At 39.4% G+C, this 26,180-nt stretch overlaps 1 protein-coding gene across 3 annotated transcripts in view; it reads right to left on the reverse strand.

Annotated features, from left to right (window-relative positions):
- Positions 1 to 1,896: 1,896 nt before the first annotated feature.
- The window catches only part of ttll4 (tubulin tyrosine ligase-like family, member 4), a 31,513-nt gene continuing 7,229 nt past the window's right edge, over positions 1,897 to 26,180 (reverse strand). For 2 of the 3 annotated variants that reach the window (XM_057852466.1, XM_057852465.1), the window contains exons 4-22: positions 23,095 to 23,518; positions 22,906 to 23,020; positions 19,488 to 19,582; positions 19,342 to 19,405; positions 18,194 to 18,309; positions 15,890 to 16,000; positions 15,734 to 15,810; positions 14,142 to 14,333; positions 13,986 to 14,068; positions 10,500 to 10,628; positions 10,269 to 10,391; positions 10,077 to 10,175; positions 9,849 to 9,983; positions 9,586 to 9,723; positions 9,410 to 9,506; positions 8,204 to 8,414; positions 5,249 to 5,316; positions 5,105 to 5,175; positions 1,897 to 3,710 (exon numbers count right to left, since the gene is read on the reverse strand). In XM_057852466.1, coding sequence (XP_057708449.1) covers positions 3,578 to 3,710; positions 5,105 to 5,175; positions 5,249 to 5,316; positions 8,204 to 8,414; positions 9,410 to 9,506; positions 9,586 to 9,723; positions 9,849 to 9,983; positions 10,077 to 10,175; positions 10,269 to 10,391; positions 10,500 to 10,628; positions 13,986 to 14,068; positions 14,142 to 14,333; positions 15,734 to 15,810; positions 15,890 to 16,000; positions 18,194 to 18,309; positions 19,342 to 19,405; positions 19,488 to 19,582; positions 22,906 to 23,020; positions 23,095 to 23,518 — 2,481 coding nt within the window. In that variant the 3' untranslated portion in view covers positions 1,897 to 3,577. The remainder of the gene's footprint in view (positions 3,711 to 5,104; positions 5,176 to 5,248; positions 5,317 to 8,203; positions 8,415 to 9,409; positions 9,507 to 9,585; positions 9,724 to 9,848; positions 9,984 to 10,076; positions 10,176 to 10,268; positions 10,392 to 10,499; positions 10,629 to 13,985; positions 14,069 to 14,141; positions 14,334 to 15,733; positions 15,811 to 15,889; positions 16,001 to 18,193; positions 18,310 to 19,341; positions 19,406 to 19,487; positions 19,583 to 22,905; positions 23,021 to 23,094; positions 23,519 to 26,180) is intronic. The other variant, XM_057852467.1, reaches the window with a different exon arrangement.

Raw genomic sequence — 26,180 nt, forward strand, 5'->3', positions numbered from 1 at the left:
TTAGTTAAACCTTCAGTCTTTTGAAGGCTCTCGCAGGGCGGGATGTGGGCAGGAAGAAGGGTGTGTTTAGGATTATTGCCTGTTTGTGGATTGGACCGGAAGACTCGGGAGTTACTGTTGTCCGAGCAACGAGGGTTGTAGATTTTGCCACCTCAGCGTCAAAGGGGCTCTTGGAGTCTTGTCAGTTGTGTTATCAGTCGGATATGGGGCGTTCTCCGGTGCTCAGAGCGTCCCACCATTTGTTCTGGACTGTGCGGGAGAACTGATTGCGAGAGTTGGTGCGTCAATCTTGCTTATGACGCACACGTTGAGCTTCGTGATAAAAAGGCGTCGTGTATCTTTTATGCCCTACAGGGTGACCCAAAAAAAAGTTTACACTCAGTTGACTGCTTGTTTAAAAGCCATTGAAACATATTTAAATAGGTTGTCATGGTTAAGTGATACATTAAGGTCATTCAATGCAGCTGGTAATCTCTCGTCTCTACAATTTCTGTGCTTCTGCTGAAAATGAAGAAAACTTTAGCTGTACCTGAATTGCTGCGTGCCGGTCTGACACCTACTGAGATTGCAGCAAATCTGAGAATATCCAGATGTGCAGTCTACAAAGTTAAAAAGAAGCTGAAAGATACTGGAACAGCCTCACGAAAACCTGGGTCTGGAAGTGACGATCTGTGCGGACCAAAAAGTTGATTGACAAGGTGATATGTGGCCACCCCAGAGTCCAGATCTCAATCCCCTGGATTATAGCATATGGGTAACTGTGGAGGACAGTGCCTGTAAGAAGCCACAAACTTCTGTGGCAGCCTTGGAGAGGTCCATTGTTAGATCTTGGGAAAAGATGACAGCATCCTACATAAAGAAGACCTGTCAAGCGTTCCGCAGGCGCCTGGAGGCTGTTGTGACACTTAAGGGAGGACACATTGAAAAATAGAGTGTACTGTACATGTTCTTTATAATAATGTATAATTTGTGATTCAATTCTAAGCTTAATAAACATGGCATTTAAGTTGTATTATGGCAGTGTAAACTTCTTTTGGGGTCACCCTGTATATTCTGCTTGTTTTTCCTTAAACTATGGCATAAGTGCTATTTATTTTATATTGGGTGTGTTAGAGTAATATAAACAGTCAAACAGTAAATACAAGAAACGTTACTATTCCCTGATTGATTACATTGTGTTAGAATAATGCGAACAGTTAGTACCTTTTCTTGTAGGCACAGTCTATCTCCTTCAGTGTTAAAAATAAATAAATTTTAAAAAAAAATCATCAATATGTACCTAACCAGATCCAATTTGAATATTTGCTTGTGTGAGTTGGCAATGCACGTGGTGATTAACATCGCCAAGATGAAGACCACAATAGTCTTCAAGGACCCCAAGCTTTGCCATTTTGCAATTATACAAAACCAAAATATTGACTCATTTGACACACTCACTTTAGCAGGGCTCCATGAGTAGTGGTATGCACATACATTAAAACATGCACAGCATTTGCAGCCAGTTCCCCACAGGAAAGAAGAAATCTCGATCTGGTCTGAGGTGTGAGTTAAGTGTAGAGAACTTGGACATAAAAATGTTACCCACACTTAACAAATCATTAAGTCTCCCCAAAATGGTGATCAAAGAAAACCATTACCTTACAGGAGGTTAATATTGTGTACAGTAAGCAAAAGGCAAGGACAGCTGTTTTCTAGTATCTTACTATTAATACATGTTGTTGTCCAAATAGGCCTGTCACTCGAGTGAAAAGCCAAGATATTAATAGTTTATAACCACGTCCTGTTGCACATGCTGAGCAGCCCCTGCTCAATGTTGTCATTAACATTTGGCGGTGAATTAAAACAATCAAGAACTGCAACAGCACAAAAAAAAAAAAAAAGCAACAACACACAAACTATTCCAAAGTAACTTTTATTTTGAAAGTGATAACCTGAGCAATGTTTTCAAGCCCTTAAAAATGCTACATTTGTCCAGTTAGTAATTTTTTTTTTTTACAATATCAGTTATATTACACTCCAATTGTGTTAGGAACAAATAACTTTTCCTCCTCAACATTATTAACATGTACTTCTTTTAAACCTGGCAATTGATGTGCCATTTCTTCGACTCCAATGCCAGGCAGCGTCACGATAAGAAACAGTGCGATAAATGGAAAGTGACGCCACAAATAATCAGTGATTATATGCAAACCTTTCATTATAAAAACCAGAATAAATCAAGTTGAATCCGAGAGGTAGACAAAAACAAGTCCAGGAGGGGCTGTTTTTTGCAGACGCTGATACTACTACCCTTGTAAAACACACGGCAAATAACCACGCTACAGCTAATTTAGCATTGGCAGCATTAATATCCAATATAAATCTAAGCAATTTCTGTGGTCATAAAGACTGAATTTCAAGGTTGTTTGAATGTCATTCTTCTATAAAGACTTGGGTGTGCTCTATGTACAAAATATGTCTCAAAGGCAGAAATTACTGTAACAGCAGCTTCAGTCAGATCTTCACCGTAATTTAACAGCGTCATACTGGGGTTTCATGAAAAGTGGCAGAAAACTATTGTAAATATTTTTAATACGGTATGTGTTGCATCATTTATAATTGTACGATGTTAAACTGTCCTTCAGACATAAGAAGGTTGGAATTTGCTTAGTACAGTATGCGTAAATACGTATTCTGAATGTGGTCTCACAGTCCATAAAGTATTATTTTGCCACGGCAAGAAAATAACCCCAGATGGTTGGCCAATAACTGGAAGTAGGTCTTAACGCTTTAAATTCGAAAGATGGTCTGCATCTGGCTCTGGTGAAAGACTTGTATTATTCAACTGATTAAGAATTCAAGTTGTTCTTAAAACTTTTCACATTGTGCTCCAAAAGAAATCAATGTCCTACGTTCATCTTTTCAACATCAAAGCTCACTTAAACCTTTGACAAACAGGACACCTAACTTTCAACAGGGTTAATAATTTAAGACCTATTAAACAGCATTCTCTATCAAAATGGATATTTGACTTCTGTATCAGTACCTAGCAGTGACCAGATGAGTGAAGCAGCAACAGGTGAGTCATAAAGGCTACTTCTACGGGAACCAGTCAGGTTTGAGTCAGAATTTGTTGTTAGCTCTTGAAAATGTCAATAAATCACTCCAAATGTAAACATTTACTCCTGATAACAACACAGTAAGACTGCTAAGAATCAGAATAGGCAGCTAGTTTCGTATCATCTTACAAAGCTCACTGTCAACTGTTTAATATGAATCTAACAAAACTGTGCTTAGCATCGCAGTTCAATTGATGTGTTTAAGTATTTCGTTTCTGGGCCATTTTAAACACGTCAATGAAGATTGCAGCAATTTTCTGATTTATAAAATAAATGCACTTGCACAGCGGAACAACAGATTAAATACTATCACAGGTATGTGCCTGTTCAAGAGCTGCTCCAACTTGTTCAGAAACTAAAATTGTTTTTGTGTGCATGTATGAGACTAATATTGAGATCATTCTGGCTTGATGTGATCAGTGGTGAGGACATAACCAGACCAGACCCTGCGCGTGTTGTTGTAAGTGGTGTGCAAGGCCTCACAGGCTGGGGTGTGGACTGGCACAGGTGCTGCTGGCGGCACTGGATCCTGGACTTTGCAAAGTGGGCGGACTGGAAACAAAGGCCTCCCTTTCCATATCCATTTGATCAGACTGGTGGATGACCACAACTCTGAAAGATAAGCGCATTTTAGAGCTGCAGCTATCGAATATTTTAGTAATCGAGTAATCGACTGAAAATACTATCGATTAAGCGAGTAATCGGATAAAACATTTTTTGGTAAAGAGCAATTATAAATATACATGCGAAAACAAGACATTTCATTTAATATTGAACCATTTTCAGTCAATCAATGTTTTTATTTTCGATGTACATTGTTGAAAACAGCCAACAATTGCCTCTCAGATGTAACTAGAATTTAAAAAAAAAAAGTGACCAATTCACTGCTTTCACTCGAAAAACTTTTAGATCTTATAAAACAAAACAAAATATTATATATATATATATATATATTTATTACCTAAAAATGCCATTACGCTTGATAACACACATCACTTAAAAGTAAGGTGTTTTTCCCCACGTGTTTCAATTGAATTTCCATTTGTGTCAAGCCATTTTTAAGTCCTAGTTAACTTTTAAGTTAGTCTAAACTGTAAGTCCAGATAGGATTTGGAGTTTTTGCAGTGTGCAAAATAAATGTATTGTAACATATCAGGTTATAATATGGCGGGGATATTTGCATGCGTTCCTGAATGCACCGTGTGACATGCGGGGGTGAGGGAGGTGCGGGAGAGCCAGAGACGTGCCTTCCCTTTGTTGTTGTCGTTCCACAAGTTCCCAAAAAACAAATAATTGCAACCTAACGAAGCGGGTGACTTTTTGTCAACGCTCCAGTATGACACCTGTGGTATTGGAGCACATTAGGGACCAGTGCTACTTGGTGTTTTATCCAGCTATGACTACTGAGCTAAAATTGACAGTTAGCTTTATCATATTTTCATTTCATATCCTCATCACTCTACAACGCTAAGTTTTCACAGATTAAATAAAGCCTGTATGTAAGACACGTTACAAACGCGCAGGGCTAACGTTACGTGAGTAACGTTAATCTTATTTATTAGCGCTGAGAAGTGTACTGCTTTAAGATGGCGGCTGTTTACTAACACCGCTGACTGTCATTTCGCATCTAGTTCAACATACATGTGATATCTATGAGACGCATCAGATGCTACCCGCTACCGCCGTAGCATCATGCGGGCTAGTTTTTAGTAACGTCAGCGTAGTTTGTAGCGGCTGTCGGCTGCAGAAAGGTTTTTTGTATTTTTTTATTGCTTCTACCTCTACGCACGTGACATCAGCGCGTTGTCCCGCATTAAAAGTAGTCCAGGCAATACGTGATGCTTAGAGTTGGCAAAATTAAACAATTCCTCGAGGTGAATAAAATTACTCGGATCAGTTTTTAAACTTGAGTTGCTCGAGTATTCATTTCAGCTCTAGAGCATTTACATCTCAAATGTGAGGTGTGCCTATGATGCCACAGTGAACACTTGAGTCAATGTGCTAACCTGGATTTAGATGGAGTGAGAGGTGATTCTCTGTGACGTTCAAACTTAGAGATGTGGCAATATGTCGACCACTAAATCGGCACAGAAACAGAAAGGTTAAGCATGTGTTATTGAGAATCCTGTATACATTGCCGTGTTTCTTACAATGTGAGCGGGATCAGTGCTACCGAGATGGACTCCCTTCTGACACAAAGGCCTAAGCAGATTGATACCTGAAAATACATAGACCATGACATTAAATCAGATTCTATTAGCTTAGGAAATTTAACAATAAGTTGACTGTAACAATAAACAGATTGCAAAGCTTTTCTGTAGCCTGCTGTGTAAGCGCTCATCTAAAAATGCTTTTTGTAAAATGAGTTTTATGCATTTAGTTTTAATTATTTAAAGTATTATTGGTGAATGCCAGATTTTGGAATTTTGACTGAAATTTGGTCGTGAGATGCTTTTGTGGAAATGGAAAAATGTTTGACAGTTTACTTTTGCAAAACCATCAAAAGTAATTATTGTCATGATTGCTATAGACATTAACATATTTTATGGACTGAAATTTGCACTTATATGCATAAAATGGTATTAAAAAGTATCTGCACCTTTTGGAATTTTTCACATTTCTGCATAAAATGCCCATCAAATGTGATCTGATCTGTCAAAATCACACAGATGAAAACCGCTTTAACTAAAACCAGCCAAACATTTATAGGTTTTCATATTTTAATGAAGATAGTATGCAAACAATGACAGATGAGGGGAAAATAAGTAAGTGAACCATCACATTTATTATTTTGTGCCCCCCCCCCCTTGGCAGCAATCACTTCAACATAATGCTTCCTGTAACCGCAGATCAGATTGGCACATCAATCACGACTAATCTTGGTCCATTCTTCTCTACAAAACTGCTGTAGTTAAGTCAGTTCCCTGGGATGTCTGACATTAATCGCTGTCTTTAGGTCATGCCACAGCATCTCAATGGAGTTCAAGTCTGGACTTTTACTTGGCCACCCCAGAGTGCACATTTTGTTCTTCTGAAACCATTCTGAAGTTGATTTGCTTGCGTTTTGTATCTATCTTCTTTTGAGCTTCAACTGTCGGACAGACTGCCTCAGGTTTTACTGCAAAACATCCTGATAAACTTTTGAATTCATTCTTACAATAATGATTGCATGTTGTCCAGGCCCTGAGGCAGCAAAACAGCCCCAAATCATGATGCTCCCTCCACCATGCTTCACGGTGGGGATGAAGTGTTGATGTTGGTGAGCTGTTCCATTTTTCCTCCACGCATGACATTGTGTGTTACTCCCAAACAATTCAACTTTGGTTTCATCAGTCCACAAAATATTTTGCCAAAACTTCTGTGGAGTGACCAAGTGCCTTTTTCTGAACATTAAACGAGCAACAATGTTTTTTTTTTTTGACAGCAGTGGCTTCCTCCGTGGAGTCCTCCCATGATCACCATTCTTGGCCATAGTTTTACATATAGTTGATGTGTGCACAGGGATATTGGACTGTACCAGGGATTTCTGTAAGTCTTTACCAGACACGCTAGGGTTCTTTTTTACATTCCTGAGTATTCAGCGCTGAACTTTTGGCATCATCTTTGGTAGACTGCCACTCCTTGGGAGAAACGCAACAGTGCCAAACTCTGTTTGTAGACAACTTCTCTGTCGACTGATGAACATCCAGACTTTTAGAGATGGTTTGTATCCTTTCCTAGCTTTATACAAATCAAAAATCCTTGATCGCAGGTCTTCAGAGCCATGATGCACATCAGACAATGCTTTCATCAAGACAATTCTTACCAGGTGTGTGTTTTATAGTGGGCAGGGCAGCTTTAAACCACTCATCAGTGATTGGGCACATACCCGACCTAAATTGTTTGGTAAAAATTGGTTTCAATTGCTCTTTAAGTCTCCTTAGGTAGAGGCTTCACTTATTTTTCCCCCTTTCTGTCATTGTTTGCATGCTATCCTCATTAAAATATGAAAATCTATAACTTTTTTGGGTGATTTTAGATAACGTAGACAGTTTTTACATCTGTGTGATTTTGACAAAGATCATAACATTTGATGGTGATTTTATGCAAAAATGTGAGAAATTCCAAAAGGTTCAGTTACTTTTTCATACCACTGTAGCTTGGAAAACAACATATGTTAACATAGACAATTTTACATATTTAAACATCATTTCGCCTACCCTGAAGTAAACACTACCTACAACCACACGCAAGAGTGCACTCTTGATTTGTGATTAGGGAAGCAATAAGTAGTGAGCGTGACTAATATTCATGTTTATACTTAATATACAGTGAAGAGCAGAAGTATTTGCACCCGTTGTGATTTTGCAAGTTCACCCGCTTAAAAAAAATGGTAGAGGTCTGAAATTTCAATCGATGCATCCAGCTCTGTTCAGGTCATTGACTAGCTCCTGCCGTGTAGTTCTAGGCTGAGCCCTCACTTTTCTTCATCATTAGTGATGCCCCACGAGGAGAGATTTTACATGGAGCCCCGGTCCGAGGTAGATTATCAGTCATGTTTAGCCTTTTCCATTTTCTAACAATTGCTGCAACTGTTGATTTATTCTCACCAAGCTGCTTTCGAATTGTCTCATAGCCTTTCCCAGGTTTGTGAGGCTCAACATTTTTTTCACTGGTGTCTTTCGAAAGGTCTCTGGTCTCTCCCATGGTAGGAGTTGGATTATGACTGACTGTGGGTTGCACAGTTGACAACATTGAGCTCAAATGGGTGGTGGGTGGACTGTTACTCATGGGGTAAGGGTGGACCTTTTTTTTTTTTTTTTTTTTTTTAACGGTATACTGACAACTCTTTGAGTGTCAGAATTATTACTGATTCCCAGGGGTACAACTACTTATAAACCACAGCAAATTACAAAAAATAAAATAAAATAAATTTTTTTTTAAAAAATAATAAATAAAAAAACAAAAAAACATACAATTTCTGGTTTTTTTATTTCACATTTTTGTGATTGAAATTTCAGACCTCTACCTATTTTCTAAGTGGGTGAACTTGCAAAATCACAAGGGGTGCAAAAACCTCTGCCCCTCACTGTAAAAAAACAGCGATAAAATATTACACTGCAAACCTTTAGTCCTGTTGTTCCAGTACTTGTGCTCCCACTGGTCCAACACAATGCTGAGGTACCTCGGAGACTCAAAGAATCGTAGGTATTTGGATGAGGAAGCCGATGGGAAAATGCGCTCAAATTCTCCACGGCGGCTCAACTCGTCTTCGCTCTCGGCGAGCACACGGACATCGTTGGGAGTCAAAACATCCAACACTGTTGCCAGGATACGCTGAGAAGAAATTAAGGTTGGAATACAGTCTTATTGGAGAGATTTACACACTATAACAGGGGTCGACAAGCCGCGGCTCTTAGAAATCCTCTGATCCAGCTCAGTTTCATATTAGATAAATGAATATTGATTAAAATTTAATTAACTTCTTTAGTAGGCACATCAAGTCAGGCTCACTCTTTGGGGTGTTTGTTAACAGAACACTCGCATCACTCATGACTTCAACTATATAAAGTCACGGTTGCCCCTCAGAAGCACAAAGACTAGTAGGTACGCTTTCCAAGTTGCAACCTTGACTTTACATAGTTGGTAAATTCACAAAGGCTCCCAATGTCATCTTTTCTGTGGAAACTGGATCAAGTTGGCTTGTCCACACACATTATCTCAACAAAACAATTTTACCCGCCCCTTCACAGGACAGCAATCTTCTATCTAAGAAAGACTTGTCTACTAACAAATTCAACTTTTCCGAAAAGAGTTATTTGCCTAGAGGTGATACGGCATCTTAGCTTAATACAAGACATATAAGACAAGAAAAATAATGTAAAATTTTCTTAAGGAAATCTCATTATTGTGGCATTTAAAAAACTAAAATTTTGGTAATCCTAAGTGACCTGAAACAGCAGAGGTTTAGTCGTCAGATTTGATTTCAGCCAGTGAGACAAGCAATGAAATATAACCATTATTTAAGGTCAGGGGTCCCCAAAATATTCCACATTGGGCCGCAGTTGTGCTAAATTTCTTTCCAACAAAACAGGATGACACCTTTGCACCAATCTGGTGTCTTACAAGTGTAATCAGTTGCTGCTTGTTTTAGCAGAAATTTCATTGATTAAAAGGCCTGTGCTCGATTGGCAGGAATAAAAACCAGGATCCACAGCGGCCATTGAGGAACAGTTTGGACACACCTGTATAAGGTTTTATGCTTTGTAAAAAGCTGATTTGAGAGCCGTTATTTTTTATTAATTTTAATTCACGTAATAATGAATGTGTACCTGGTCAGCAAAGCGCTGTTTGAGGTAAAAAGCCCGTTTGGCCTTTTCATCGATTGAGACCTCCAGATTAGTCATCTCCTTACTCACGCCACACAGACTAGACAAACACATACAGAGGGCAAAAATGTCAGCAGTCATTTTAGCATCACTGGTGCAGAATCTTCCATTCTCTTAACCTGCTATTGGAGCTGGAGGTGCTTCCACCTAAGACAACTTCTTCCTCATGTTGAGGAATACGGAAGCCCGCCAGATTCAAGAGGTCTCGGATCATTTGGCTCTTGACTGCAACATCTAGCGCTGTGTTGGAATGGAGGCTAAACAATGGGAATAAATAATGTTAAGCCCACAAGCTTTCTCCTTCTTGGTATGAAAAGCCGAAATTGAGAAGTCAAACTTGTGCATTGTTTCTATTGTCAATAATACTTTTTCAGGGTGTTACCTGGGTGAAATGTTGACCTCTAGGATCCAAGGTTTTAGGTTTTGATCCAGCATGATATCAAAGCCGAACAGCTCGTGGCAGCTATACGGTGAGCGCACATGCATCTTAAGTAGAGAGTTAACATACGGTTCTGATCTGATGGGACAAACAAGAGAGAGATAGGAAGTGGACTTCAACCTCCATTGTAGTAATTACCTTCAAAATAAAATCGTAATATAACTGTCTTACGCAATTATCGTTTTGATGACAATATCTTTAATCTTCTCCCAAATCACAATTGTGTCTACACCTCTGCAGCCAAGATACTTCCACAAGGCCTTCAGTGTCCTGAAAACGCAGAGATATATTCAAGTTATGTTTCCCTGATAAAGGAAAGGCATTTGAATTTTTTTTTTTTCCACTAACACCATTTTGTGTTACCATTTGTGTCCCTGGCAGGCTTTGTCATCACTGTTGGCCTGGTATTCAGCATTTTTCTTGTTGACGCTGTAGTTCGTCAGATGCATGAACTTGTTACTCAGTGTTTTCATGGAGGGCGAATACCTGCAGAGGGAAACATCATCCAAGTTGAGCAAAATTATCAGTTGACTGCCTCAATATCGCACATAGTTGGCAGAATCGAATTGTGATAAATGGTTGGTAAACACTCACTTGCAGCTTGCGAAGCGGACCAGTCCATCTGAGAAGATGTATATTCTGAGTGGGTCGTAGCATGTCACATAGACATAGATGCGCAGGTCAAACTTGTTCCCACCGATGAGGTAGGGCTTGTGGAGATACCTGACAAAATGATTGATGGTTACGACAAAAACACCACCACTAGTCCAGTCATGTGAAAAAATTAGGATACCCCATTAAATATTCAGTTCTTTATTTAGAAATGTTCACATATTCATGTCTGATCACGTTTTTCTTTAACTCTGGAAAAGTGATATAATTGCAGGTAAACAACAAAGAATAACATTGTTTTACTCATTAAACTAAATATACCAACAAAAATGCATATTATAACTGAGGAAAAAGTTAGGACACCCCACCACCTAATAGCTAGTATTACCCCCTTTGGCTGAAATAACTTCAGTGAGACGCATTTTGTAGCCATCTTCCAGTCTTTTACATTGGTCTGAAGTAAGTTTGCTCCACTCCTCAATGCAGAATACTTTCAACAGTGAGATGCTTGAGGGGTTTCTTGCATGTACAGCCCATTGGATTAAGATCAGGGCTTTGACTCGGCCATTCCAGGACTCTCCATTTCTTCCTTTTCAGATCCTTGGTGGATTTACAGGTATGTTTTGGGCCATTGTCAGGTTGCAGGGTCCAGTTTTGCTTCAGCTTTTTTTTTTTTTTTGCAGATGATCTCACATGTTCCTTAAGTGCCCTCTGATACATGATAGAATTCATGGTGGATTCTATGATGGCGGGCTGGCCAGGTCCTGTTGTAGCAACACATCCCCAAACCGTGACACTTATACAGTGGGGCAAATAACTATTTAGTCAACCACCAATTGTGCAAGTTCTCCTATTTGAATAGATTGGAGAGGCCTGTAATTGTCAACATGAGTAAACCTCAACCATGAGAGACAATGTGGGAAAAAAACAGAAAATCACATTGTTTGATTTTTAAAGAATTTATTTGCATATTATGGTGGAAGATAAGTATTTGGTCAATACCAAAAGTTCATCTCAATACTTTGTTATGTACCCTTTGTTGGCAATAACGGAGGCCAAACGTTTTCTGTAACTCTTCACTTGGTGTAAAGAAATCAACTGTGGGAGCAATTATTAGAAAATGGAAGACATAAAAGACCACTGATAATCTCCCTCGATCTGGGGCTCCATGCAAGATCTCACCCCGTGGCGTCAAAATGATAACAAGAACGGTGAGCAAAAATCCCTGAACCACACGGGGGGACCTAGTGAATGACCTACAGAGAACTGGGACCACAGTAATAAAGGCTACTATTAGTAACACAATGCGCGTCAGGGACTCAAATTCTGCACGGCCAGACGTGTCCCCCTGCTGAACCCAGTACACGTCCAGGCCCGTCTGCGGTTCGCTAGAGAGCATTTGGATCATCCAGAAGAGGACTGGGAGAATGTGTTATGGTCAGATGAACCCAAAATAGAACTTTTTGGTAGAAACACAGGTTCTCGTGTTTGGAGAAGAATACTCAATTGCACCATACCCACTGTGAAGCATGGGGGTGGAAACAAAATGCTTTGGGGCTGTTTTTCTGCAAAGGGACCAGGACGACTGATCTGTGTAAAGGAAAGAATGAATGGGGCCATGTATCGAGAGATATTGAGTAAAAATCTCCTTCCATCAGCAAGGGCATTGAAGATGAGACGTGGCTGTGTCTTTCAGCATGACAATGATCCCAAACACACAGCCAGGGCAACAAAGGAGTGGCTTCGCAAGAAGCATTTCAAGGTCCTGGAGTGACCTAGCCAGTCTCCAGATCTCAACCCCATAGAAAATCTGTGGAGGGAGTTGAAAGTCCGTGTTGCCCAACGACAGCCCCAAAACATCACTGCTCTAGAGGAGACCAGCATTGAGGAATGGGCCAAAATACCAGCAACAGTGTGTGAAAAGCTTGTGAAGAGTTAAAGAAAACGTTTGGCCTCCGTTATTGCTAACAAAGGGTACATAACAAAGTATTAAGATGAACTTTTGGTATTAACCAAATACTTATTTTCCACCATGTCTCTCATGGTTGAGGTTTACCCACGTTGACAATTACAGGCCTCTCTAATATTTTCAAGTGGGAGAACTTTCACAATTAGTGGTTGACTAAATACTTAATTGCCCCACTGTCCCTCCATGCTTCAATTGGTATGAGGTTCTTCTCCTGGAAAGCTGTATTGCAGGGGTGGCCAACCCTAGCCTTCGAGAACCGCAATCCAGCTTTTTTTCCATGTCTCCCTCCTCCAACACACCTGAATCAAATTATCAGGATTGTTATCAGGCAACTGCAGAGCTTGCTGATGAGCTGAACATTTGATTCAGGTGTTTTAAAGGAGGGAGACATGGAAAAAAAAGCTGGATTGCGGCTCACGAGGACCAGGGTTGGCCACACCTGCTGTATTGTGTTTACACCAAACATGTCCTCTGTTCTGGTGTCCAAATAATTTAATTTTAGATTAATCTGTCCAAAGAACATTATTCCAGAAGTCCTGGTCTTGGTCTACATTCACTCTAGCAAACTTCAGTCTGGCCTTCATGTTCTTCTTTGAGAGCAAAGGTTTCCTCCTTGCACAACACCCACGAATGTTAAATTTGTGAAGTCTTTCGGATTGTAGAGGCATGCACTTTCACAACAACAGTAGCAAGAGCCTGCTGTAGGTCCCGTGATGACATTTGAGGGTTTTTGGAGAAATATTTTAGGATCTTGCGGCCTGCTCTCAGGGTGACCTTGCTTGGACGGCCAGACCTGGGCAGCTGTTGGCAGCTGTTTTGAAAGTCCTCCACTTGTAGACTATTTCCTGGACAACGGAATGGGTAATTTTATATTATGTTGAGATCTTTTGAAATCCCTTACCAGACTCATAAGTATCTACAATCTTTTTTTCTGAAGGCCTCAGACAACTCGTTTGATCTCACCATGGTGTTTTCTCTCACTTCGTCAGTCACTGTTGAAAGTATTCTGCGTTGATGAGTAGGGCAAACTTTCTTCAGACCGATGTCAAAGACTGGTAGATGGCTACAAAAAGAGTCCCACTTAAGTTATTTCAGCCAGAGTGGGTAATACTAGATATTAGGTGGTAGGGTGTCCTAACCTTTTCCTCAGTTAGAATATCAATTTTTGTTTATATCTTTGGTTTAATGAGTGAAACAATTTTAATTTTTGTTGTTTACCTGTAATTAAATTACTTTCTTTTCCAGAGATAAAGAAAAAAAAAAGAACAGCCATTGACATGTGAACATTTCTTAATAACTGAACATTTGATGGCGTGTCTTAGTTTTTCCACATGACTCTATACACGGTATGTTTTTAGCCATTTATAGCCATCAACGACAGTATTGGAAAGTATATCGTAAGGCTGTTCGATTAATCGATTCTGAACCGAAACAGACTGATAAAAACAGGAGATTCGTCTTTCTAATATTATTTTGAACTGTACTTTATAACTTCTTACTTCTGGACTAGAAGTGACTTCCTGCGTGGCATCTGGCTCCACCTGTGAATGACCTGTATTCCTATTCCTCTAGCTGAAGCAGGCTGTTGGGAAATAATAAAGCCTGTAAAAAAAATGAAAATTCCAATCGTGACATTTCATGAATTGTGAATTTACAGGTTTGATGATCCACTTTTGTCTGGACCCCTCTTTCCAGGCTTTCCGTAGCTGTAGAATGTCCTGGGGAAGGACAAAAGTGCGTGGGAAAAAGCTGAACTCCGGTTTGCCAAAACGACTCTGCATCTTGGACAAATTCTTCCACAGTCTGTCTTTCCTGCCAATCTGGAAGGTTCCTGGGAAGTGGTTCAACTAGAGAGTTCCAGAAAAGGACAAAATCGAGCTTAGTGGGAAAGACAAATTAGATATATTTTTTAAAGCAAGCTGCGTTCAGACTACAGGCAGTTCTGATTCCAATCTGATTCCTCCTCAAATCTCATTTTTAGGGCTGACTCTTCACTCTATTTTTAGCAAGTGTCCAAATCAAATCTGGTCCTGTTCAGCAGTGTTGTTAATCTTACTTTAAAAAATTAATTAATTACAGTTACAAATTACTTTTCCCAAAAAGCAATTGCATTAGAAACTCAGTTACCTGAAGAGTAATTAGTTACTTGGCAAAGTAACTGGTGATAATTTTGCTTTTTTTCCTCGGGGAAAAAAAAAAAAAACAGGTCTCACAATGTGAAGTTTAAAGGGTTTTTGGGACAATTGGCATTAGCCCAATGCTTTACCCTAAACTTAACTAGACACAGGGGTATTGCGAATATTGCGATAACTAGATAGTAACCTTTGCTATGTGTGGAAGTCATTTAATGCTGTGACTCAACCGTTAAAGTTGTTAAAATTGCTCCCGTTATTGCATTAGTTCCCTTCTGTCTATTTTCGACATGTGTAAGTTTTAAAACTGTTTCATCATTTAAAGTTAGATTTAAGTTTTGCCGATTTAGGACCATTTTAGATAAAAAGTTACTCAGGTTCGCTTGGAAGGTTCTCTACAACAGAGCCTTCCTGAGAAATCTACTGCTTTAAGATGGCTAGTTCTTTATCATACGTATTGCTAATGCCGCCGTGTCTGTCATTTGCATCTAGTTCTGTATATATGTGATATCTACCTAGGCATCATGTGGGCGTAGTTTGTATGCTATTGGCTACAGTCAGGGATTATTGGAGCCACCTAGCATTGTAGCATCGTGTTTGCAACGGCGTCACACTCCCATGCCTTCTCCCCACTCCTGCTCTGCTCTCTCGTCGCCGTGAGTCCGTCTTTTTCAGATTTTTCTCGCGTCAGTCAACCAACATCGTAAAGCATAGTAACGCACAGCTTTCCCGCCTCAGTAACGGTAACAGCGTTGCCGAGAAAAGTAATTAGATTACTCGCTAATGAAGAAAATAACGCCGTTAGTAACACCGCTATATTCTAATGCAGTTATTAACAACACTGCTGTTCAGACTGGACCACATTATTGACACATCTGACAGGTTGCTGTGTCAACAAAGGTGTCATCCAGCATAGAGTGACGTCACAGACAGTCAAATCCCATTTGAGCTTTTAGCTGATATGAAACTACCTCCCATAGGTGGCTTCAGTCAGTCTCGCAAAAATCTGACATCTGTGCTCTGTGACTGTTCAGACTACAAAAGAGCCATTCAGTTTCAATCTGGATGGGCTCAAAATCAACAAGGCCTCATTCCAAGCAGAGTCATGTTCTCACTTTCTGGTGCTCTTGAAGAGTCTTGAAACAATGAGACTTCATGTGGTGGCCCCAACAGCCTAACCAGTCGTGGCTTTCTAAAAGAATCAGACACACAACTGTAAGTGTTTTTACATTATCATAAATGCAGCAAAAAATGTAAATTAGGCGACCTACTTTTGGTGTATGTGAAGTGCGACCTGGCGACAGCATTTTTCACAACATTGGGTGTGACAGTGCTCATCTTCCATTTTAAAAGTCGCATCTGCTCTTTCGGGAGCATTTCAACTGCAGGGTGCATATACAGTAAAAAATATTATCATGCAGAGAAAAATGAAGTACTTAATATTAGTCCATGAAAAATAAACATGGGATAAATGAACTGGGAGGGTGACAGCGAATGAACATTAATTCGCTGCCATCCCTCCCACTTCAAACAGGACAGATGTCTATGCCAGTCAATGGCAGCCAGTGAGTTAATTTTGGGGCATTTCAGGTAATTTCCTGTTTATTTTGGAGTATTGATTTTGGGTTACTGAACAGGAAGGAATTACTCAAAATGAAGAGGAAGCGACTCAAAACACAAGACCTGTAAATGCCCTAAATTAACAGGAATTAACCAGTTGCCCCTTATGCCCCCAAAACCGGGAGGTGGTCATGTCTGAGTGCCATTGACCGTGCTAGACGCCCAAACAATGTCAATGTCAAAATGAACTGGACGTCTAGGGTCATCAATGGCAGCCATTGAGCTAACAGACACTATTCTAGAGGAAGATTTAGGTAGAAACCTGTTGGTACTTTTTTCAACAGTGACACTTTTTTTAAATGATATATTGATTCTTGACGGGAGAGTATCGACAACCATTTGGGATACAAAGTCTTGCGGTATACAGTGATCTCTTGTTTTTCACGATTAATGGGGACCAGAACCCGCCGCGATAAGTGAAAAACCGCAAAGTAACACCAACCTCTTCCAACTCAATTTTTTTTCTGTGTGTTCAATGTATTTATTCATATTAAGCATTGGAAAGAGATCAAGAAAGGTTTTTTCCACTTTTTCCCCCCCCAAAGTGTAACTAAAAAAAAACAACAACAACGAATAAATACTTTAATAAATGTTTTTAAGCACTTCAAATACAATAATTATGATATATAAAGTTATATATAAAGTTTTAAACATGTTACTGTCCCATCGAATTATTTGTAAACAACAATAAAGTATAAAAATGCTTGTTTTTATGAAATGCTTCATTGAATGAGTCCACTCAGATCCATTCAAGCTGCTCACTTACAAACTGAGTTGCCACAGCGACTATTTAACAAGTTAAACGATGATTGACGCATGCGGCGCTTTGAAGTTTCAGCTTCCAATTGTCTCCGGCAAGATCCAACTGTAACCTCTGTCAATCACAGTTAACTTTAATAAGCAACTTAAGTGCACTGCCTTACCGACAAATAGCAGCAGGAGGGAGAGTGAGACTACATGATCGGCTCGGGACAGCTCATCTGTATTTATTTAAAATATTTTTAAATTGGAAAAAATCTGCGATGGACTTCAGGCGCGAAGTTTAAAGCGCGAAGTAGCGAGGGAGCACAGTACCACCTTTTTTACATATTGTCACACTACTAGACACCACATTACTTGTCCATCAGTGTTGCCCTGATACAGACGCTGACCGATACGGCTATTTTTTTTTGGACTCCTTCTATTAAGAAAGCAAAGATAATAAAAGTGCATCATGTAATATTTGTTTATGAACAGCAGCTCTTGAGGAATTACCAGTAGAGCACACTTTAATGCAACAAATATGATTTGTCATTTACCGGTGGCATTATTGTAAGTATCATAATTCAGGCCGTTAGTCTAGCTCAGGGATAGCCAACTCCGGTCCTCAAGGGCCCCAATCCGGCTTGTTTTCCACGTCTCCCTCCTTTAAAACACCTGAATCAAAAGATCAGCTCATCAGTAAACTCTGCAGGAACCTGATAACGATCCTGATTATTTGAGGCAGGTGTGTTGGAGGAGGGAGACATGGAAAACAAGCTAGATAGGGTCCCTCGAGGACCCAAGTTGGCTACCCCTGGTCTAGCTGAATAGGGGCCTAAGAGGAAACTCTGAAAAGATCCTACTTTAGTTTGGATGCTGTTATGAACAAGTACAATTTGTCAAGATTTCTAGATGGATGTAGGAATGCACTGCAATTAAAAATCTCTATATTATGTCATTTCATGAGGATCGGGACGTTGTGTTAAAGACGAAGACTATTGTTAGCAATATGATAAAAATAAGAACTACACATATATTAGTACAACCTATAGCACAACCTAAATTAGACCGCCTATTGGAATCTAAGATCCATACTTTCAGAACAGTAATAATGGTTATAGTTGGTGCCGGTAAAAGTGGGGCATTATAGTATCAGAGAAATAAAGATGCGGTAGCTCTTTGAAAGCAAGAAGCGTGTCCATGTGTGCGAATACCTTGTTCATTGATAGTACTGAAATAGAGTGTGGGGGGGATGAACGGGAACAGGCTGGGAACGAGAGCCGGTTTCTTCTCCTGACTGTCCTTCTCTTCAGACATGGGCTCTTCAACACTGAAAGACAGAACAAAAATCTCTTACATTTAATGAGCACATTTGATTCTTCTTAAAAAAAGATTAAACACTGTCAAACCACTGAACTGTTTTATACATGCAAATAAACTAAATGAATTCAGTGAACCACGCTGACTGGAAACATTCCATAATACTGGTGTGATACGTAGAAATCGAAAATGTTGTCCAATCAATAAATCAAAACAATGAACACTCACGTGACAGTCATATGGGAGGTAAAGTCAAATAAACTGACGGATGAAGGACAAGTGGTCTGCTTCTTGCTCTCAAGCCAAAGTACGCTTACTATACATGCATGAGCTATAGCCGTCAGGCAATGGTGGGGGTATGCAAGGTTACCTAAATGACCACATATTACCAACAATGGAGGCCGATCTATCGTGGAGAAGCACCTACGAGTGTTTGGTGGACACTTGTACAGTTAAGCGACAACAATGTGTTGTACAATGCTACAGAGCTTTCCACTGAACTCTGCTGCTTTCAGCCTCGTGCAACAATGCCCACACAGAGAATAGGCACAGGAACTAATGCATGTATGCTGTACGTCATTGAAGGGGGAGGTACCAATTAGACACTAAAACCAGATGTCATTTCAATGACTACAATATAAAATAATCAAATGTAGACTTTTTTTTTTCTAACAGAAACTAAGACTACATATGGCATCTAAATTGTTGGACGATTACTTCAACTTCAAAACATTGCCACATTGCCTATAGACTTAAAAACAATACATTCTGATGGCAATAGATGACTTCATATTTGTTGTCACTTACTGTTACATTTTCATTTGATTATATAGTTTTTTTTTCCCATGACATGACCTGTGTTTGTGATGTTATTTTTTTAAATCAATTTTATATTTTGATACCTGCGGCACAGTGAATAACTAGTTAGCTCAGTTGTCCCACAGTTCTTAGACCAAGAGTTCAACCTCAAGAGTTCAACCATTCCCGCCTTCATTTTCAACCTGTGTCTGCGAGAGTTCATTGTGTCAACAGAAAGTCTCACCTAGACAGGCGCACAAGCGACAGAGCGGATGAAGTCCCATGGACAGACGACAACTCTGAACTATCTGATTAAAAGAAGAAAAAAAAAACTGAAAATGAGACAGCAAATTGTAGGCGATGTGATGAAGTGCTAAACATTAACTTTACCATCATCACTACAGGCGTTCTCCAACTCGTAAGGCAGCTCCTCTTCACTACAACTGCTATCCACTTGCATTACACACTCCGAGCTGGAAGACCTACTTAGGAATATAGGATTTCAATATTAGTGTTGAAAAATAATCTATTTGCATCAGAGTACATAAGCAGACTGAAAGCACTGTGCCAAAACAGCAGCTTTTTGTTACATTTTAGTCAATTATAAACATGAAGAAAGTTCGGGTCAAAGTAGTTTAATTTAAACAACAAACATTTTTAGGATAGCTAAAATATGGCATCTTGAACACGAATCCTTCAAAACTGAGACAACTGGAGCAGTTCATGAATATTGGGCTAAATTACCTGTGACAGTGGGTGTGTTTACATTAAGGGAGTTCCCCCCCCAAAAATCGATTATTAAATGCATTGCGATTCGACTACGATTCATAAAGGTTCAAAAACAATGATTTTCCCCAATAACTTTATAACAGCCGCCCTTAGCGGAACGAAATTCAAGACACGTCTGCTGCCCGGACACCTTTAACGGACGCACACACAACGTTATAATGGATGCTGCCAGTTATTGAGCGAGAGATTTACTCCTTTTCAAAAGACTGGAAAATAAATTTGTGTATGAGACAGGCAGGGACCCAGCGGTCGCGCTTCTGTGCGCATTTTTTAGAGCGAAAGGGGAAGAAAGATAGTTCGTTGCTCCTTGTCTTCCAGTTGTCCAGCAGTAGGTTCAAGTCGTGTTCATTCCCATGTCCGTCTATCAGAGGTGAGTACAAGAAACCCTCTTGTACCGTTTACCTTTTATTGTTGGTTTTGAGATGTTACTAGTTAGCGCCGAGCGCTATGCTAATTAGCGACTTCGCGAACATGGATTTCCATGTCAAGTTGTGCATTGTTTGGCGAGTACAAAAGTTACTCCAGATGCAGAACGTTTAAAACCAGGATTAAGTACAGCAGTAACACTATAAATATGCGAAACAGTACAGAAATATGTGAAAACAAAGTACGGTATATTGGTTATAGTCTTATTTATAAAGAATCTTTGTTTTCAGAAAATGTGGAATTCATTCCAACAGTGTAAATTTTATCTTATTGTTGAGAGGATTAAGTACAGCCTTTAAAACAGCTAATGTTTTAGCACCTTCTTGTGAAAAAGAGTATCTCAAGGTCAGCTGAGTGTTGTATGGGCATGTTGAGAAATATGTACTGCCTTGAAACAGACTTCATAACCTAGTGTTTTGAAGCCTATGCTTTAAAATGGTTAATGCTTTTATACTTCCTTGTTAAAAAAAAAAAAAAAAGCAGTTTAAGGGCAGCTTTTTGTTGTATAGGCTTGTTTCCATCATCCCTGTTGAATCATTAAGATATGTTAAATAAATAATGGACATATATTTGGGCGCTCCTACTACGCAAGAACACCTCTTCTTCTCTTATACTGCCTTCACGTGATGTTGAATTATGGTAAATACTACTTGTCGAGTAGAAAATTGCACGTGAACGCCCCTCAAGTCGCATTTTCTACAGGAGAACTAGGATTTTATTATGATACCAAACTTTCTGAGATAGGACGAACGTTTACTTTTCAGAATGGCGGAGCGCGAATTAGAAATTTTGAATGGTAAGAAATTAAAAAAAAAAAAAATTTGCGTCAATTTGCCCGTTTTCACGCATCGAAACATAGTGTACACATTTATAATTTTTTTTTTTTTTTTTTCCAACTAAGTGGTTGCTAAAACGTTCAGTTACAAAAAAAAACTTACTGTTTGCATTTTGATGCAATCTCTTCTTGTTGTAGTTGATGAATAGGTCTAAAACAGTTTTGCCCACGCAACAAACCAAAATGAAATCTGTGTCTGCTGTGTTTCTTTTTTTCTTGCTACGACAACAAAAGCACATGAACAGGATGTACTTGTAACTACCAACTAGCAAGTGGTAAGGATCAACTTTCCCAGAGTATGTAAAAGGGATCCTCAGACTTAAAGACTTGTAGGCTCTAATAAGCCACAATTGTTCTTTATTTACTAAAATAGGTTATTAGAAACACATATATAATTGCAATTGATTTAAAAATCTATAATAATGAATACATGTTTCGACCTACGGAGGGTGCAATGTTTTACTTTCGTAATGCACGCTGGGGGTGATGACACGGGTGGCCAGGACTGGGAGAATAGTTGTGTGCTAGCTAGCAAGAGAAGCTAGTATGACGACAGGCATGATTTTGTTGCTGGTCAGATTGTTTTGTTAAAGAGATGTGGGATGAGTTCCTAAAGTTGTACCAGCATCTAATTCCAGCTCATCAGCAGTGTCTTTAAATCGATCCTAAGTGGCTTGCCAAGATATTGACTTGCTGCCATTTGACAGTTTGTATATACCTTCGTTGTTAGTTGCATCGTTGCCTTGTTTTTTTTCCCCGTTTGTCTTCCTCTCACCGCGATTTTCCTTCATTTTTTTTTTTTTAATTGATCCCGACCTACTGTCACAGACCCTTTTTGTGTCTCCTTTTTCGCCATGGCATTTTTTTTGTATGTTCAATAAACCCTTTAATGTAATCCCCATGTCATTTTTGTCTGCTTACTGTCTGATGTGAGCCGCGTTTTTTAATACTGTGGTCAAGCCAGATGCACTTTCTTTTCTGTTGCATTTCCCTTTAAGGTTTTACCGCACAGACAGACAACGCATGTGGGTTGCGATTGCTTTGTAAGGAAAATAATAACTGATGTCACATGGAAGGATAGCTCTGTGGTCTGTGCGCTCGTATGTTGCACGGGAAACGCGGGTTCGAATCCCGCGGGAGACTAACTGCTTTTGCTGCTCATTTGGTGAAATATCGACAGTGCTGTCCTGCTCATCAATTTTCCGCTCGGGTTTAAATTGGAAGGGCAAAACCGATGACGTGTATGTAGTTAACGAGTGAAACCGTGAAAGTACAGCAGTGCTGCCCAGTCACGTCACCGCCCAGACTGCAATGCGTCGTCAACAACAATAGCGACCTTCTAGTTAAACTAATTTTTCATAATTTATAAAAATGAAAACATTGACAGAGGTGTAAATATCAAATTATTATAACTCATACTAACAGGTTTCGTATTCTCCACAGTTCCTTTGAAGGGAGCATTAACCATTACAGGTAGTGTCAGAGAGCAACATAACACGCATGTCAAAAAACCATACAATCGGATTGAGGAAAACTACCCATGTAAACTTACCCAGTGTGTCCAAATCTAGTCAAGAACTACAAGAAATGCTTGACCTCTGTCATTGCCTCCCAACGTTACATCACAAAATATTGAATTGAACTGAAAAAATGACTAAAAACATACAATTAAACATTTTTCATGTTCTGTCCCTCAAAGTTTAAATGCACCTATGATGAAAATTACAAACATTCATGCCACTTTTGGAAATTACTTACCGATCATCTCTTGCTTCACACTGAGAGGGAGTGCAGGGCAAGAACATAGATGTGACGCAGTCAACTTGTGTCAGCTGTACGTCATCGAACTTGGTCACTGAGCACATTAGATCACCTAAAGGGCAAGACAGTGATTGGGTGTGAGGTTCATGTGTATGGAATGACCATCACTGTTCTAATTCTGATTACCTGGGAGCGTATATGGTGATCCATCTTGGTCCTTTTGTGTAGGACTGACAGTAACAGAACTTGGCATGTGACTGTTGAGCTCCCCACATAAAGTTTCAATTCTGTCCAGTTCAGTTTGTGTGCATTTTTCATTTGCATCTGAACCTGTCACCAATAAAGGCTTGACACTAATTAGCGGTGGACAAACACCAATGACTTGAAGAGGATTGTTTATCAGAGCTAATTTAGCATGTCTGTTTGGTGTGGGATTGAACTTCGCGACTGAGGTCCGCTTTTTGGAATAAATCACCGGACGGCTCTTGCTCATTTCCCCTTGGGCATGAACGCTAGAGACATCCTTTCCCATCTTTGCATCTTGGTCTTGACAAGGAATAATGCATATACAAGGCACTGATGGTGTAGAGGAAAGTTCTGTAGCTTCAAGCTGGGAGGACAAAAAAAAAAAAAGTTTTTAGACCAGAAGCATCTCATATGTAACCGCATCCTATAGCGCTAGTTTCTGGGGTCGGTATTTGGTCCATGAATCAAACAAAATATGTCTACTTCCATGCCATTTCTGTTCAAGGTTTAGTCTTCCTGTTGCAAACCGGTGCATAACACGACGATTCTATGTTTGGTGACTACTTCCCTCTGAGAACGCTGTGTTTGAAGCAGTGGAGGATGGTAAATGGAGCTATACTTGTACAGCGCCGCTCCACCTTGAAGGCCCTCAACATACCGTATTGGCCCCAATATAAGACTGTGTTTTTTGCATTGAAATAAGACTGAAAAAGTGGGGGTCGTCTTATATTCGAGGTCTAGACATTATACCCATTCACACCGCTAGATGGCGCCAGATATCATTGAAGCGATGTTCTGTCATGACAGATCTTAGCTATTCTCAAGTTTAACCAGTTTGCGTTATTTTATTGCAATGTTTTTCCTTCTTCAGATTTGTTTCAAGACTACAGTTACAGTTAGACTTCACTTTGATGGTTAATGCAGTTATTGCAATTTTGTTGTTTTATCACAATAGATTGGCTTATTTACATTTCAAAAACCAGAAGCCATTCATTTACGAATGTGATTGCACTTTAGTTTACATATTTAAATGTTCAGATATTTAGATTTGAATGAGCCAAAACAACATGCTTTTTCTCTCAAATATATTGTTATAATCATTTGTTTCTGACGTACTGTAATTATTTTCTGTATAAAAATTAATTTGGTGTTCAAAAAGTCTTTTTTTCCCCCCAAACTTGAGTCTTAAAAAAGAGGGGGTCGTCTTATAATCAGGGCCGTCGCGGTACTTAAGAGTATAGGATTTCAATATTAGTGTTGAAAAACCATCTCAAAGCTTTACACTGCATCCCCATCCACCTACTAGTGAGGCTCAAAGCATGTCCGCCTGTGATTGCTCTGTAACGGAGTAGGGAAAGAAACTAAAATGCCAGAAGCCAAGTTTTCAAACACAAGTAGCTACAATTAAAAAAACAAAAACAAAACAGCAGGGATAGAAGCAATGTTTCGCTAGTCATTTTAAACACATCAGTGGCGCTAGGATGATTAAGAACTCCACTCAGAACAACGGAATGAAAATTGTAAAATGGCTCATGCAGATGTAACACAACAAGATCATCGATTCGCTCATTTCACAGCCAATCAAAATGAGATTCAACCTCAGACGGATCATTCAATCATCTTGCAGAGAAACAGAGCGTCTGGGCCAGCTGAGCCCCACTCAATGCCTATAGACTAGTTGTTCTTAACTGGGTTTCGATTGAACCCAAGGGGTTCGGTGAGTAAGCCTCAGGGGCTCGGTGAAGGTTAAGAAATGCAGAGTCCTATTTTGTATGCCGACTAAATGCAAAGTGCTGTTTTAGACCAGGTTTTGCACTGGTTTGATTTCAATTTATAGGCTTTATTCCATTTCTTTCAACTGCAAGCCCTCTATCTAATGGGAAGAGAAATCTGTTTGCTCGGTGGAAGGTTGACTCACACAAGTATAACAGACCTACAGCCAGCGTCAACGGCGTATTAAAAAAAAAAAAAAAAAAAATTTGCGTCATTTTACATCATTAAAATAATATGCGATTCAAGGACGCGACAATAAAATGAGAATGTAGACATGAAAAAGGAACAGTGTGAAATGAAACGAGTTTCACTTCATTTACAAACGTGAACGTCAGCAGCAAAAGGCAGAATTATTTGTAGTAAATTAGAAATCTGGAAGAAATTTGAACAGGAATCAACTTAGATGTTAAATTGCCAAGTTTTAAATTACTTAAAATATGGCTTTTATGATGAAATTATGAAGGGTTTGGTGAATGCCCCTGTGAAACCCGTGGGGTTTGGTACCTTTAGCAAGGTTAAGAACCACTGCTATAGACCCTAAGTGACACAGCATCCAATGGGCGGGATAAACGCAGCTAATGAGCGTGTTGTAGCTCATATTTAGTCAATGGCATGTACACAACAGTATACATTTGATCACTTGTTTTTTGAAATTTTGAGGGAAGCTGAGCTTCCCTTGCAGTCTTACAACTATCGCCACTGGTTTGAAGCCTCGCAATGTTACTTTTGATCAATTGCAAGGTAACCTCTTTAATTTCTGACTTCAAAATGTGAACAGCATCCTGAAAAGGAGTCACATACTGTAGTCAAAAATATGCACCCAAGGGAAGGGTCACAGATGGAGGATCCCACCTCCAGGATGACTCGTCAGGTTGAAGAGGCTTGTCTAAAATACCAAATCTACATGAAATGGGAAACAAACACGGTATTTGTCGATTCATGGACGAAAAACCTGTTTTGAATTTGCTGCTCAATTTCTTAAAAGAAAACGGCACGTAATGCAAAATGTTCACCAGTTGGATATTATGTTTGTTGTAGTTTACTGTATTTGGGTTACTTCATTTCTAAGCAAGACAATCGCATGAAGAAATATAGTACAGTTGTAAAATAATTGCAAACAAAATTAGTCCAAAACTATGGAATCACCAGCTTCAGAGGATGTTTGCTCAGGTGTCATTATAGAGCAGAAAAAAAGAAAACCATTGACAGGACACTATAGTCTTGTATCAAATCAATTATATTGTTTTTCTAAA

The sequence above is a fragment of the Corythoichthys intestinalis genome, chromosome 12 (genome assembly GCF_030265065.1).
Source record: "Corythoichthys intestinalis isolate RoL2023-P3 chromosome 12, ASM3026506v1, whole genome shotgun sequence".
NCBI classification, from domain to species: domain Eukaryota; kingdom Metazoa; phylum Chordata; class Actinopteri; order Syngnathiformes; family Syngnathidae; genus Corythoichthys; species Corythoichthys intestinalis.